This window comes from Sceloporus occidentalis, unplaced genomic scaffold (assembly GCF_023333645.1).
Source record: "Sceloporus occidentalis isolate IW3139 unplaced genomic scaffold, rSceOcc1.0.p SCAF_2, whole genome shotgun sequence".
NCBI lineage: Eukaryota > Metazoa > Chordata > Lepidosauria > Squamata > Phrynosomatidae > Sceloporus > Sceloporus occidentalis.
Window position 1 is genome coordinate 90,221,124 of NW_028316982.1, and position 14,719 is coordinate 90,235,842.

At 40.8% G+C, this 14,719-nt stretch overlaps 1 protein-coding gene across 1 annotated transcript in view; it reads left to right on the forward strand.

Annotated features, from left to right (window-relative positions):
• LOC149318666 (uncharacterized) overlaps positions 1-8,232 on the forward strand; it is a 34,904-nt gene extending 26,672 nt beyond the window's left edge. Inside the window, exons 8-10 of the mRNA XM_089508346.1 lie at positions 3,428-4,270; positions 5,519-5,614; positions 7,509-8,232. Of these exons, the coding sequence (XP_089364472.1) occupies positions 3,428-4,270; positions 5,519-5,614; positions 7,509-7,821 (1,252 nt within the window). The 3' untranslated portion in view covers positions 7,822-8,232. The remainder of the gene's footprint in view (positions 1-3,427; positions 4,271-5,518; positions 5,615-7,508) is intronic.
• The last annotated feature ends 6,487 nt before the right edge of the window (positions 8,233-14,719 follow it).

Consider the following 14,719-nt stretch of genomic DNA (forward strand, 5'->3'; position numbering starts at 1 on the left):
GAGAGGGCAGTGGGTTTCAGTGGGTAGAGACTGTTCAGCATCCAAAGCCCAGGGTTGGAAAACGGGATCAAGGAGGAGAGGGCAGTGGGTTTCAGTGGGTAGAGACTGTTCTGCATCCAAAGCCCAGGGTTGGAAAACGGGATCAAGGAGGAGAGGGCCGTGGGTTTCAGTGGGTAGAGACTGTTCTGCATCCAAAGCCCAGGGTTGGAAAACCTATATGTTTGTGTGTGTATGCATTTATATATATATGCATGTGTGTGTGTGAGTATTCATATATAATCGTGTGTGTGTGTGTCTGTCTGTCTGTCTGTCTGTAGTGTGTGTGTGTGTGTGTGTGTGTGTGTTTGCCAAATCGGATCAAGGAGGAGAAGGCAGTGGGTTTCAAGTGGGTAGAGACTCTGCATCCAAAGCCCAGGGTTGGAAAATGGGATCAAGGAGGAGAAGGCAGTCAGTTAGTGGGATAGAGACACAAGACAGAAAAGGGGAAAAGGCAAGAGGCTGCAGACCTAAGAGAGAGCCAAATAAAGCAAGAGCAAGAGACGTCCCAAGACAGCCAGGGAGAATCCCTTCAGAGAGCCCAAAGATCAATGGGAGAGGCTTCTGGCAAAGCAAATTTGGGGAGCCCAAGCTGTTTCCAGAGAAACTATGGGATGGGTTTTGCAGGACAGCATCCTCTCTTCATGTCTCCCAAGACAGCCAGGGAGAATCCCTTCAGAGAGCCCAGAGATCAATGAAGGAGGCTGCTGGAAAAGCAGGGAGGGAGCACTCTTCCCAAAGATTCTCTTTCCAGGGTTGGAGGAGAAGGCAGATTTCCATTTGAGAAAGGGAGGGAGAAAGGCTCTATCCCCCCCCCCCCCAATTGATCAGAGCCCTTCCCTGCCTGGGCGAGATCAGATGCCTCCTCGCGAAGAGCCTTCCCTTCCCTGCCTGGGCGAGATCAGATGCCTCCTCGCGAGGAGCCTTCCCTTCCCTGCCTGGGCGAGATCAGATGCCTCCTTGCGAGGAGCCTTCCCTTCCCTGCCTGGGCGAGATCAGATGCCTCCTCGCGAGGAGCCTTCCCTTCCCTGCCTGGGCGAGATCAGAGCCCAAGTGGGCAGGGAATGCCTCTTTGAGAGGAGGCTTCCCTTCCTGCCTCTCCTCCGTTAGAAATGGGCTCTCCCCACACAGAGGGGAGGTTGCAATCCACCGGGGGAAGCCTTGTAGTCCTTTGGCAAATGCAGGCGCTTGAGCAGCCGGGACTTCAGGCACTTAAAGCGCTGAAGAGATTAAGCGCCTGTAAACCATTAAAAAAAATTTTTTTTTAAATCCTTATCTCTTATTGAAAGGCCACAGCGGACAAAGGGGTGAGGGAAGCAAAAATGGCGACAGCCACGATGGATGGGGACAGAAAGGGCAACTCCCCCAAGGCCAGCCCCATCGCACTCCGCTCCTCCCATCCAGCTAACCCGATTTCAAAGGCTGTCGTTCCTATTTAAATGCTCCGGTTCCTAACTCGAATCAAGGGAAAAACGTAGGTCAGACCCTAGTATTTTTTTAACGCACATTAAATGACGAAAACACGATTCAAAATTTTAAACCGCTCTACGATTCGAATTGTAGTGGGGACGATTGCGGGTTGCTCTAGAACCGTTCTAGGTTTAAATCGGATCCTAGTAGGAACGCCACTCCTAGGATTCGATTCAGAACGCGGGGTTTCCCCTAGTGAGAACAACCTCTTAGTTGGTGCTTCAGCTGTCTGCTAAGGATTTACAAAGCAAGGATACCAGAGTTGAGCTTTTGTCTTTGTTGGAAAAACTCTCTTCAGGTCTTGGATCAAGCTGCCTTAAGCCATCTATTACATGTGGCCTCTATAACATCAGTTGACAAGTCAACAATTAAATTGTGGATCTTGAAGTCATTGCCAACTTTGATTCCAACTGAATTACCAGCTTCCATAGTGCTGGCTTCAAATAGCCAAATAACTATCTCTTCAGGATCAATGAAGCACCTTTCGACACTAACACCTCAATTGAAGCTGCCTTCACACAAATCCAGTGAGCAAATAGACCATCAGAGTGCCATAATATCGAAAGGACATAGGAACCAATCTTTCCCCAATCTTTCCTCTGCATCTGACCCTATATTTGGAATCCTTCTAAGTGTTAAATCAGGTACCAATCTCCTGCTCCTTCCCTATGGTCTCCTTTTTACTAGGCTCAGTGTAACTCACCAAGATACCATCTCACCAGGCTACATGTGATTCGTTGAGGCATTGTTCATTCTGAGAGGAGTCACAAAACATGTCTTCAGCTTCTACTGGATCTCAGCATGACCTGACATGAGCCCATTACTCTTGATCTCTTCTGTATTAAGAAAGCCATTGAGCAGTCTGTCATTCACTATTTCCAAGAGGGTGATATTCAGAGTGATCTAGAAGAGATTGATGGGCATATCCTCCATGCCATCACTCAGAGTATTACCACAAATATCATGGCAAGTCATCATCTCCTTACCAGTGTTGTGACCCCACATGAGCCTGCCCCACCATCAGTTTCCAAGCAATTGCCAGTAGGTCCGATAATATCTTTGCCAGTTCTTTTGCATCAGTCATGATAACTTCATATATTCATCTGATTTTGACTGTCAGCTGTTTTTGAATCTGATTACACAAATAATTTTGCACATAGCCATGGTTTTTATGTTCACTCACTGGATAAACAAATTTCTCTGGCTTTCTTCTTAGGCAGGACTACTAGTTTCCATCAGTCACTAGGGCTTTTTCTCTTTTATGAAAGGCCAAGAAAGCATGTACTTGCTTCTTCCTTGCATTTTTCTGGGTGTGTAGTATAGATAATAATCCTAGTCTAAAAAGTTGTTCTCCTTCCACACCCACAGAGTCATTCTATGAAGGCAGTGGCTGCTTCAGCTGACTTTTTATGAGGATTTCCTATCCTGTAGTGGTAGTTCTTTGAATGGTAATCTGTGAACTCAACACGGGCTCCTCCCTTGCTTTCCATTTTCACCCTGGGGTATTGTGGCAGATAGAGAACTGGGTGGAAATGCTGAGATGCACTGATGTATGCATACTGGATTGGGAGGCAGGGGTTCCTGTGAAAATTATTCAGTTCAGGGATGTCCTGATTGTGGCTTTATAGAGGCACAAGACCCAATTGTGTGAGTTAAAAAATGACCGCTCAAACAACTACAGTTACAGGTAATCAACCTCTAAACTCTGTTCTAGCCAATGATTATTTGTTAATTCAGTAATAAGGTTCTACTATAAATGGTGAGATCATGTTCACTAAGTAGAGTTTCAAACATATGTTTGTATGTTTACAATTGTACTTTTACTTTTACAATTTTACTTTTGCTCCTTGTGTTTTATTTTTACCAGTTAATTTTGCCACTTACTTTTCTTAAAATGAAAAACTTTTAATTTTTCTAACAGGAATGCAAAAAGATTAAGAGTTAATGATGATGGTCATAATGATATACCAGAACAAATCCAATTGAAAGAATTTGATTTTATTAATAAAGGACCTGGACAAAGGCGAAAACCATATTACAATCAACATTTTCAAGATGATCCAGAGCCTCTAGAAGAAACGAGACAAAGCCATTTTGCAGACCACCAGTTTTCTGATGACCACCAAAAAGAAATACAGCTGAAGGACTTGGACTTTGCCACAGGATCAGGGCAGAGGCTCCAACCTTGCCATGATCACCATCTTTGTGATGACTTTCCAGAAAGTGCACAACCAGAACATATTAATATGGACCATGGACAGAGGCAAAAGCATTTTACTGATATCCCTCCTCAAAGTGATATACTGATAGATTCACAGGTGAATAGGAGCCATGGAAAAAGACAAAGACCATTTCATGACCCCCAATCCAACAATGAATATCAGTCACAAATGCTATTAAAAAAATTAGGTTTGCACAACAAGAGACCTGAGCAAGGAATAAGAACTTTTCAAGACTATTCCCCTCATGATGATATACAAACACCAGTACAAGACCTTAAGTTTTTTAGAAGAGATCGTGAACAACAAATGGTACCTTTAACTGATAACCACCATCACAATGATTTACAAAGAGAGATACCAGTAGAAGATTTTGATAACAGAGATTCTGAATCAAGATGCAGACTTTTTCATGAGTCTCAGTCTTATGATGATTTCAGTAAGCAAGTGCAGTTAAAAGATTTTCTAAACACAAAACAAAAGATGAGGCTTTTCAGTGATCATTCACCTCGTGATAATATTCAGTATGAAGGATATGTAGAAAGGTGAGAAGAATTATCTTATTATCTCTGACACATATCTACGATGATCAATTTCCTGTTTTTGATAGTGGTTGTTATTAAACAATACGACAGATTAATAACATGATGTAGTTAGGGTAATTTCATTCATTTTGATCTTCTGATGGCTTTTTGTTGTCTGATGTACAGAAGGCTGATATCTTGGCTGTTGGCTGCAGTCTTTTTGATAGGCCTCTCTGCCATGAATTTCTGTAAGCTAAATCATATCACAAAATTGTAATTTTGATACTAAAAATATTAAAAATAGATCATGAATTTAGGCTGGCAGGCAGGCATACATATACACATGCACCCACACAGAGTTGTGTGAAATTTAATAATCCTACATAAGAAGTTGCAGTGGGAAGGATATTTTTGCCAATTTTTCATTTCCATTTCAGCTGTGGAAATTTGCTCTGGACGACCTCCAGAACAGTGTATAAGTTGATACTGAGCTGCAGGGAAAGAAAGAAAAAAACTGTGAAAAATCATCTACATGTCTTTTAGTGGAGAACTTCCACTGGATCCTAGCTCCCTCTCTGACAGTAGGAGCTCTTCTGTTTATAGAGAGTCAGCTCCAAGTCCAATCCATTTATTACATTTTCCATTAATTAGTGTATATGCTCATGTATAAGTCTAAAAATTTTAGCCAAGAAATTGATCCCAGAAACCTGGGCTGACTTATCTGTGGTCAATGCAAGTACTGTACTTTAACACTAATCAAAAAATGAACCATCCCCTTCTCTGAGTAGACTGGTCAAAGGCAAAAACTTAGTCCATCCCAGGAACCCCTAAAAGAAGCACTGACCCCCTCTACTCTCTCTGGTGTGGCACCACTTTTGGCCCGGGTGGGGAAATGGTGGCATTGGTGGCTCTTTGGCACCTCCCCTCAAATAAGCCTTTAGGGTAAGCACAAACATTTATGTCTGCCAGGATTTTGTAAGTTTCTTGGCATTATTTTTCTTTGCTTCATCATTTACTATTATTGCTGCTGTTGTTGTGTGCCTTCAATTTGTTTTGGACTTATGGCGACCCTAAGGCAATGAACCTATCATGGTGTTTTCTTGGCAAGGTTTATTCAGAGGGGGGGTTGCCATGCCCTTACGTTTTATCCTTGACTTTTCCACAGTCATATCAAAATCCATAATTTTGCCCCCCAAACCTGTCCTTGGCTTATATATGAGGCCAGCCTATAGTCGAATATATACAGTATATCTGTTTTGCTTTTTTCAGAGTCCGTCATTATTTTTCTCAGGAGCACTTCCCAGAAACTCCTTTATTTAACAGAGATTACAGTTCAGATGAGGAAGACTACCACAGAAGTTGCAGGTAAAGTTGCCATTGCCATAGCACCCATGCAAAGGATGCAGTCACTCAAAAATATCATTAAATGTTGGACAATTTATTATAATATACATAATTTAATATATATTATGACTAATAAGATATGCATATGTTGTTTTCACAGGATGATAGTGTCCAATAAGCATGACAAATTATTTTAAAGAAGTGAATCCTAAAAATAAAGCAGGGTGAAAAAGATATATCTCTTGGTTGTTTCCTAAACTCAGTGAAGGGAATGGTATAACTGGGACAATATTCTCTCTCTTTCTCGCTTTCTATCCTATTTCAACACAGGCATCAGCAGGAAACATACGTTGTTTTCTGTATGACCAGTTTTTGCAACCAGTATTCACTGTTGTTGTTTCAAATCCTGCTAGACTAGAATTAACTGTTGTGAATTCTAATACATCCTTTAAATGTAGTTAAGGTTGGAGGGTCCTGAAGAGGGAAGGGCTTGCAAAGAAGCAATCTCACAATATTTTAACCATGAGTAAGAGGAAGGTAGCATTACATTTCCATTGGCCCAGCTGTCAGACTAGTTATCCATGCTTATATTGAATTGATGTCAGTGATGTTAAAGCACATATAATTAACCTCAGGACTGTAGCTATAACTTTAAAAGGTTTTGCTAATTGATCATTTCTAAGCAGTGATCAGTCAGAATTTGGACAGTGAATGGGCTGACAAAAGGATGAAAGCAACAGAGGTCAGAAAGGTCTTAAAAACTTTAAAACTTTACAACAAATGCGGCCTTAGTGAGGCAGTTTGAAATTGCCATTATCCACTCATATGTGGACAACTGGGCAGTCTAACAAGGATTCATTTTCAGCTGGTATTGCCTACGAACCTGTTTCGCAGTCATTTTGGCATATGCTGTGTAACACGGCTCTACTGATATTTATACAGGAGCAACCAATTTCAGATTTGTACAATACATTATGTTTATAATGCCATTCATTGTGGCATGAAACAGCAAAATATTGAAATATTTCAACTTCAGAACAGAACAGTTTTTTAAATTGTAACAAGGTATTTTATCATGTTCATCTAAACATATAGAATCATCTGAATGGAAAGACAGAGGAGGAAATGATAAAGGATGCACATATTATCATAACGTGAATGCAGTCTTCTGAAACACTAACAATATATTAACACATGCCTGCTCAGCAGTATGCCCTGCTGAATTCTACAGGACTTACCTCTAGAAAGTGTTATAGGATTGCTGCTTAATATTGTATTAATTTACCACATTCTAAAATTCTGTAGAAATAGGTATACTGAAGATGCTCAGAATGCACAGAGCTTCCTTTTTCCATTTATGACAAATACTCCATGTACATATCATTATTGCTCATTTGCATTTCATGGAGCATTCCCCATCTCACAGAGACGACCAGAGAAACCTATTTGCAAGGAAATGAAGCTAATTAAATCGTCTCATGCATTGTTCAAAAAACAACTGTTAAAAAACATACGGTTAAAAATGCACAAATCAATAAAAGGTTTCGAAACTAAACAATTTCTAAAAGGGAATTTAATTTCTTTCTCATGGTCTCTGTGACTCACACCACTGGTTTATCCTGTGCCTCTGCAGTACCTCTTTTGGATTGTGCTATAGCATTCTAAAAAATGTTGGTAGTAGCCTCACCCAACTCTGCCAGCCTTCCATATTTGTGGCCTTGAGACGCATGGTTTCGATTGTTCACAAGGTGAAGGCTGCTAATGTGGGCATTCCTCTCTCTTTCCCTGCCCGATCTCTCCTTGGGCAGCCCAGGGAGATATCAGGGAAGCGAAGGCAACCTTTTAGTGCTTATCTATTAATGAATCTTTGATCAGTGTAAGACATTTTCAATTAATAATCATTTTCATATTATAGGTCTGATTGCTATGAGGATTATGGGAGAATCCGTTCTTCAGATGAAATTATCAGAGGAGAAAAAATAAGACTTGTACCACCTTCCTCAAGCCCAGTTCATGTCCGTTCATCTTCCCACCAGGAAGTTAGTTCAATTGCAGCGGACTGTGAAAGAGAATCCCAGCATGAAGTTGCAAGGGAAATGGGTCAGGGGAAAAGGTTACCTGTGCTAACGTTTGATTACAATTATGGCTTGCCTTTAAACTATACAGTTGAGGAGGAAGATATAGCACATTATGAGTTACATCCAAGAGAGCGCTCCATTTGGGAATGAACGAGATAAATGTATGTATGCATGTTTCATCCATTTTTCTTTTGTGTGTGGATCAAACTTCTGAAAATGGAAAAGTTTATCTTTCTTTGATGAAACTAGCATCTGTACACTGGTGGTCTGAGAAAGGGATTGCCTCATCCTAATAATGGCAGGATGTTCACCATCCACACCATTTGGACCACAGTGGTAGTCTTATGTGTAATAAGACCAGTGTCCCCAAATGTTTGTTCTTTACATTTAGATACTGGGTACATTCGTTATGTGGAGAAATGTCCAGCATAAATGAAATAACAATAATGTTTCCCTTTAGTGAATTGGAAGGCCATAGCTTAAGACACAGCTGAATTTGTGTTTTTTCTCTTTTTCTAATTTTGAATTGTGCATAATACTGTCACTTTATAAAACTTGTAATAAAAGAATATAAAGAGTGCTCACAATAAAGTTTCACTGAATTGGCTTACAATTTGGAAAGAAAGAAAAAGAATCTACTCTACATATTGAAAGAGTTTTGGTAACATGGTTAATTTATTTGGTGGGAAGAATTTGGATTTCTTAATGCATTTTCTGTTTTAAAAGTGCAGAGGGAAGGGTTATTTTAGAATAAAACTATCACATTAGAAAAAAAACTCGAGGACTTATTCTCTATTGGTATTCTAACCATATAATCTCAGCAAGAGTTTCTCTTCTGAACCATACTTTTTATGATGGGTAAACAATAACTTGTAGACACAACAGAGCCTTCATTGTCCTATTATATACTTGAATAGAGACCATTTTAAGTACCTAATACAGTGCATCCTCGCCTTACGCGGGGGATCTGTTCCAGATCCCTCCGTGTAAGGCGAATTCCGCCTATGCTTGAGCCCCATTGGAAACAATGGGGCTCGTGTGCGGCGGCGCAGGCGCGCGCGGGGCGCAACGGGCGCACGTGCCCATTCAATTGAATGGGACGCGCCGCCCCTCCTGGCCCACGTGCGCGCCGCGGCTTAAGCGCATATGCTCAAGTCCGTGTATGGCGTGCCCGCGTATGGCGCGGGCGCACTGTACCATATGTGGAGAAAGCCAACGTGAGAATGCAAAAGCAAAACTGCAAGCAACTAAAAACATCAGTATCATAATATTCCTAACAACCTCTCCTTTATTTATTTAATTTACACCCCTCCTTTCTCCTAAGATGGTGCTCAAAGCAGCTTTTTTATGCAACCAAATTATTCATTACAGTAATCTATCAAAATACTCTCTGTGTTATCATAATCATAAAAATTCATTACAGATAATCACTTTGTATCTTTGCTTCTTCGATTTAAAATTATACAATTTAACTTAGCAATTGTTATATCAGCATCTTATCTAAGCAACTTACTTCCCTTATGGCTTTTGTTGACTGTTTAAACCAGTTTTTAATTCTTTCTAAAGTTCTTCATTTTAACTTTGTCCTTGTGTTAAAGAAACAACAACACTTGTTTCTGGGGGGGAAATGGTGTTAATATGGCGCCAGGATTACTCAGGTAGCATTTCTTGACCTTATACTTGGTTTATCTGGTACTGACTATAATTAACTGTTGTTAAAGTGAGTTCTAATACATCTTTTAACTGTAGTTAAGGTTGGAGGGTCCTGAAGAGGGAAGGGCTTGCAAAGAAGCAAGCTCACAATATTTTAACCATGAGTAAGAGGAAGGTAGCATTACATTTCCATTGGCCCAACTGTCAGACTAGTTATTCATGCTTATATTGCACTGATGTCAGTGTTGTTAAAACACATATAATTAACCTCAGGACTATAGCTATAATTTTAAAAGAGTTCTAGTTTGGGTGCCAAGACGGACCTGATCTCCCAAAAAAGAGTGCTAGTTTGGGTGCCAAGACAGACTGGATCTCCCAAGAAAGAGTGCTAGTTTGGGTGCCAAGACAGACTCTAAAGCCCATAGAACATGAAGCAATGTTTCACGTGAGGCTAGCATTCAGATCCAAAGGATTTACTTCCAAGTAAACCTGCAGCTTCTACACTGATTATTTTGCAGTGAAAATAATAATAATAATAATAATTCAATAATTCAATAATAATAAATGGATGGGGGCTCTGACACGGAGGATAGATATAGATGTGGCTGAAATGGATGAGAATGACAGGAAAATAGATGTAGATAGATGTGGCTGAAATGGATGAGGAGAATGACAGGAGGATAGATGTACATGTGGCTGAAATGGATGAGGAGAATGACAAGAGAATAGATGTAGATGTGGCTGAAATGGATGGGGGCTCTGACATGGAGGACCCTGTTTGAATTTGGCTGCCAGGGATGGGAAAATAGAAGGGAGGAAGAAACGTGAAGCAGTCATTCACATGACGCTAGCATTCACATGAAAGTGGAACCAGGCTCCTTTCTTAACCCTGGAAGTGCAAAGGTTCAGGATGCGTTCAAACCCCCACTGAGCATGCGCAAGGGTCCCAATTCGAATAGTTGAATCCACTTGGTATGCACTGGTGTGGTAATACAATGTGCACTCACTCTACTTTGCGTGAATCCGCATCACGTGACTTGCCTTGGATTCGATTCCCCCTCAATTCGGAAGGGCAACAGAAGTGCAACCAGGTGTGATAAAACATTCACGTTACAACGTGAATTCGCATAGCTGAACCAGGAGTCACCCCGGATCTGAGCTGCAAAAAACCTCCGTGTGATAAATACCATTGTGTCCAAAGACTCTCATCAATAAGACAAGGAAAAACCAAACCAACACAAATACAAGGCCACCAGAAAAGGAGAACGCTCTAGCCAGAACAGATGGAACGACAATGAAGCATTTACCTCAACAGAGCGTGTTGTACAACATGGATGACAGTCCAAGATGGTGGCCTACTGGACCAGCAAAACAACTATTGGTCATGCATTCCCTGGACTTCATATACCAGTTAAGGGAAAAGCCATCCTAATTTTTTTAAAAAAAGGCACGTCCACAAATTTTCAACATTTTGAAAAGGAAATTTAGAACTACAGCATTATGCAACTCCAGAAAAGCATAATAAAAGCTCTTCCATATCAGACCTGGAAGCTTTTCTGCATTTTGTTTACGCAGTAGCTAACTACAGTGTGTCTGCCATCAGAACATGAGTACAGCAGCAGCATCCCACTGGAGGTTATATACAGCTGTCAATAGCCTTATCCTGTAATTTGCATGTGTCATGTGCACTGCTATAGCACAACTAAGCATTATGTGTGTACACATGTTGTTTCTTAGGAATCCCATTCTATGATTTTGACTTGCCTAATCAGAAAGGGGAGGATTTTCAGAACTAGGGCACTAAGGAATCGGATTGGCTTCTGTATTCTAGTATTTCAGACACAAACATTTAATGTAGCTTTGTCTCAGTAAAGCTTCTTGGATCTTTTTTGACATCATTACTGTGATTCAGTGGGTTAGTGGTTAAGACACCAATTCTGATGATCTGAAGATCAGAAGGTTGGCAGTTTGAGGCCCAAGTGCTGCATGACAGGGTGAGCTCCTGTTACTAGCCCCAGCTTCTCCCAACCTAGCAGTTCAAAAACATGCAAATGCAAGTACAGTGGTGCCTCGGGTTACGAAATTAATTCGTTCCGCTGTCAATTTCGTAACCCGAAAGGCTTTCGCAAGCCGAATCCCCATAGGCGCTAATGGGGAAAAGCCGCGATTTGGTGTGAAATCGCGCAGAAAAGCACCAAAAGTTTTTTCGTAACCCGAAAAAACTTTCTTAACCCGGAACAATAATTTCCTATGGGTTTTTTTCGTATCCTGAAAATTTCGTAACCTGGGTAATTCGTATCCCGAGGTACCACTGTAGATAGATAGGTACCACTTGGGTGGGAAAGTACAGCTTTCAGTGCAGTCATGCTGGCTACATGACCATCAGAGCAGTCCTCGGACAATGCTGGCTCTTTGGCTTAGAAACGGAGATGAGCACCGCCCCCTACAGATGGTTACGACTAGACATTCATGTCAAGTGACTACCTTTACCTTGACCTACTATTAGCATAACTGACAACTTAAGATGACATGTCTTGGGAAAATGATGAATACCATGGACAGTACTGTGTTCTAACAGTGTAATTTGTTGAATTGTATTCTGGTTTGTTTGTTTTTTAACATAATAACTTTATATTTGTATCTGCACCTTTAACAAATCTTGTTGTGACCTTCCCTGTGTCCCATTTTGAGGCGAAGTGTGGGGAGGGGAAAAGAGTGATGAAGTCAGCAAGGAATATCTTTGGCAGGAGGCAAAGGAGAAATGTATATATTTTATTTGATAAGAGCCTGGATTAGAGTTGGCCCTCCGTTTTTGTGGGAGACCCGTTCCAGACCACCCCCACCCCCACAAAAACAGAGGCTCACACAGGCCTCATAGGCTTGAATGGGGTGTGCGCACGCCATTGGAAATAGCACAGGTCGCCCCTCCGCATATATTCGAGGTCGCAGATCTCAGATCCATGAGTTAGGAGGGGTGACTGTACTCATATTTTTTCAAACTGTTCACCTTGTCAAGCAACTTCTACCTTAGCTAAAAGAATACAGCAACATGACTTTAATTTTTGGATGTAGAGAGATCTTGTAGCACCTTTGAGACTAAGGCCCGGTACAGACAGGCCGTTTGCGCCAATATTAGGGCTCGATATGGCACAGCACCCATATGCGCCGAGCCCTAATATTGGCGCTATTATGTCACAAGGCTGCGGTCCCGTCAACACGGGGCACAACCTCATGACTTAAAGGCACCTGAGCGCCCACATGCCTCTCAGTGGAAGAGGTCATGACAGTACAAAAAAGGAGCCGCTTAGAATGGCTCCTTTTGTACTGCACTGCGTGCGGATGCTGCAGCACAGACGCAAGGCTTACAGGGGCGGCTTCTGGCCACCCGTCTGTACTGCCCCTAACTGAAAGAAAGAAGTTGACAGTATAAGCTTTTGTAGACTTCAGTCTACTTCCTCAGATGCAATAATAATAATGCAACTGAGCAAGTAGACTGAAGTCTAAGAAAGCTCATGCTGCCAACTTCTTTCTTTCAGTTAGTCTCAAAGGTGCTACAAGATCTCTCTACATACTGATTCTACAGACTAACATGGCTACATCTTTGAATTTTTGGACTGTGTGAACATTTTCAAAACTGTTCCCATTTTGCCCCTTAGAACTGCACATTCAGTCTTTTTTTGCATATTCTAAAAATAACAACAAACCAAACCTCTGCCACTCCTCCCTTTCTGTTCCTCCACAGTCCTCTCACTTCTTCTAACAGTCGGTGCAAGCAGGGCTTGGGTTTGCTTCTCGCAAAAAGCGGTGTGTGGGTTAAAAGAAAAGCAGGATAGAAGACAGTGCCCATGGGTGTAGTCTTTTGCTGTTAGGGAGCTGCAAAAAGACAAGTATGGTAAGGGTTGCAAGTTAGGCCCCATACAGACAGGCCAAAATAAAGCTGCTTCAGGTCACTTTGGAGGTATGCTGTTTAAATGATGCATGTGTCCTAAGAGTCCAGAAACCGTGCCAAAGCCATGTTCCAGTCCTAAGAACTGGAGCGTGGCTTTTGTGTGGCTTCTGGAATCTTAGGACACATGCATCATTTAAACAGCATACCTCCAAAGTGACCCGAAGCAGCTTTATTTTGGCCTGTCTGTATGGGGCCTTACTTGGGGGATTTAAGTCTTAACAGTTTTCCTCAATCTTTAGATTTAAACTACATATCACATTTTTCTTTTTTGGTTTAATCACTTTTTAGGACTTGATTGTGTTTTTATGCTAGGGGATTTTGGAATCTTTAATGCATTTCTCTTTTAATGGTATGTTATTTTACTGCTGTAATCCGCTTGGATTCCCTGAGATTAAGCAGAATATAAATAAATATTATAGGTTTTTCAGGCTATGTGGACATGTTCTAGAAGAGTTTCTTCCTGACATTTCACCAGCATCTATGGCTGGCATCTTCAGAGAATGCTTGCCTGGAAAGGAGTTCGGTATATAGAGCATGGCCACATACCCTGAAAAACCTACAAAAAAACTATGGATGCCAGCCATGAAAGCCTTCGACTTCACAATTATTATTATTATTATTATTATTATTATTATTATTATTATTATTATTATTTTATATTGTATACCATCTATGACCTGAAAAAAAACAAGAAACTGCTTATGTATCTTAAAGACTGTATTTAATCGCAAGAGCAGCATCTGAAACAATCTGCAGCACTAATTAGAGGGGAACATACTAATGTAGTAAAATTTTAATTTTTATAGCTTGGAAAGTATTTTCATTGGAATGTTTAGCAGTAAATGGTTACAGGAATATTTCAAAAATATTGCTGACTTTTCAGGATTTACTTTTTACTTTTTTGATATAGTAAAAATAACAGGGATGGGGAAGTTGTTATAATTATTTTGCTATAAAATCAATTAATAAATATGCTATCTGGATATTTACCTGCTATCCCTGTTTTAATCATAATGTGCTACCTTGCTGTACAGGAAAGTGGCATTGAAAATGCTGACATGGAGTTCTGTACTGCGTAGGGAAAAGGGAAAAGCAAAACAAATATTTAGTTGTTCTGGCGTGGGACCATACAAATCAAAACAACAAAATGTGTATAATCAGCACTTTGTTTTTGCATGTTAATAGGATCCACCAGATACAAAGCAGCTGGATGCCAATTAAGATTGCAGTCCACTCCCACATATGTAAGAGAAAACTCCATTCATTTTAATCGGTCTTACTTCCAAGGAAGAAGTGAGAACTGAGTGGCCACGCAGATGTTAAACTACAACTCCTAACCATCTCCACTGCAGGCTAGGGTTGCTGGGAGCTGCAGTTCAAAAATATATGGATATATTATTCTAAGTAGCTGTGTATAGGATTTTGTGCATCAGATGTATACTGGGA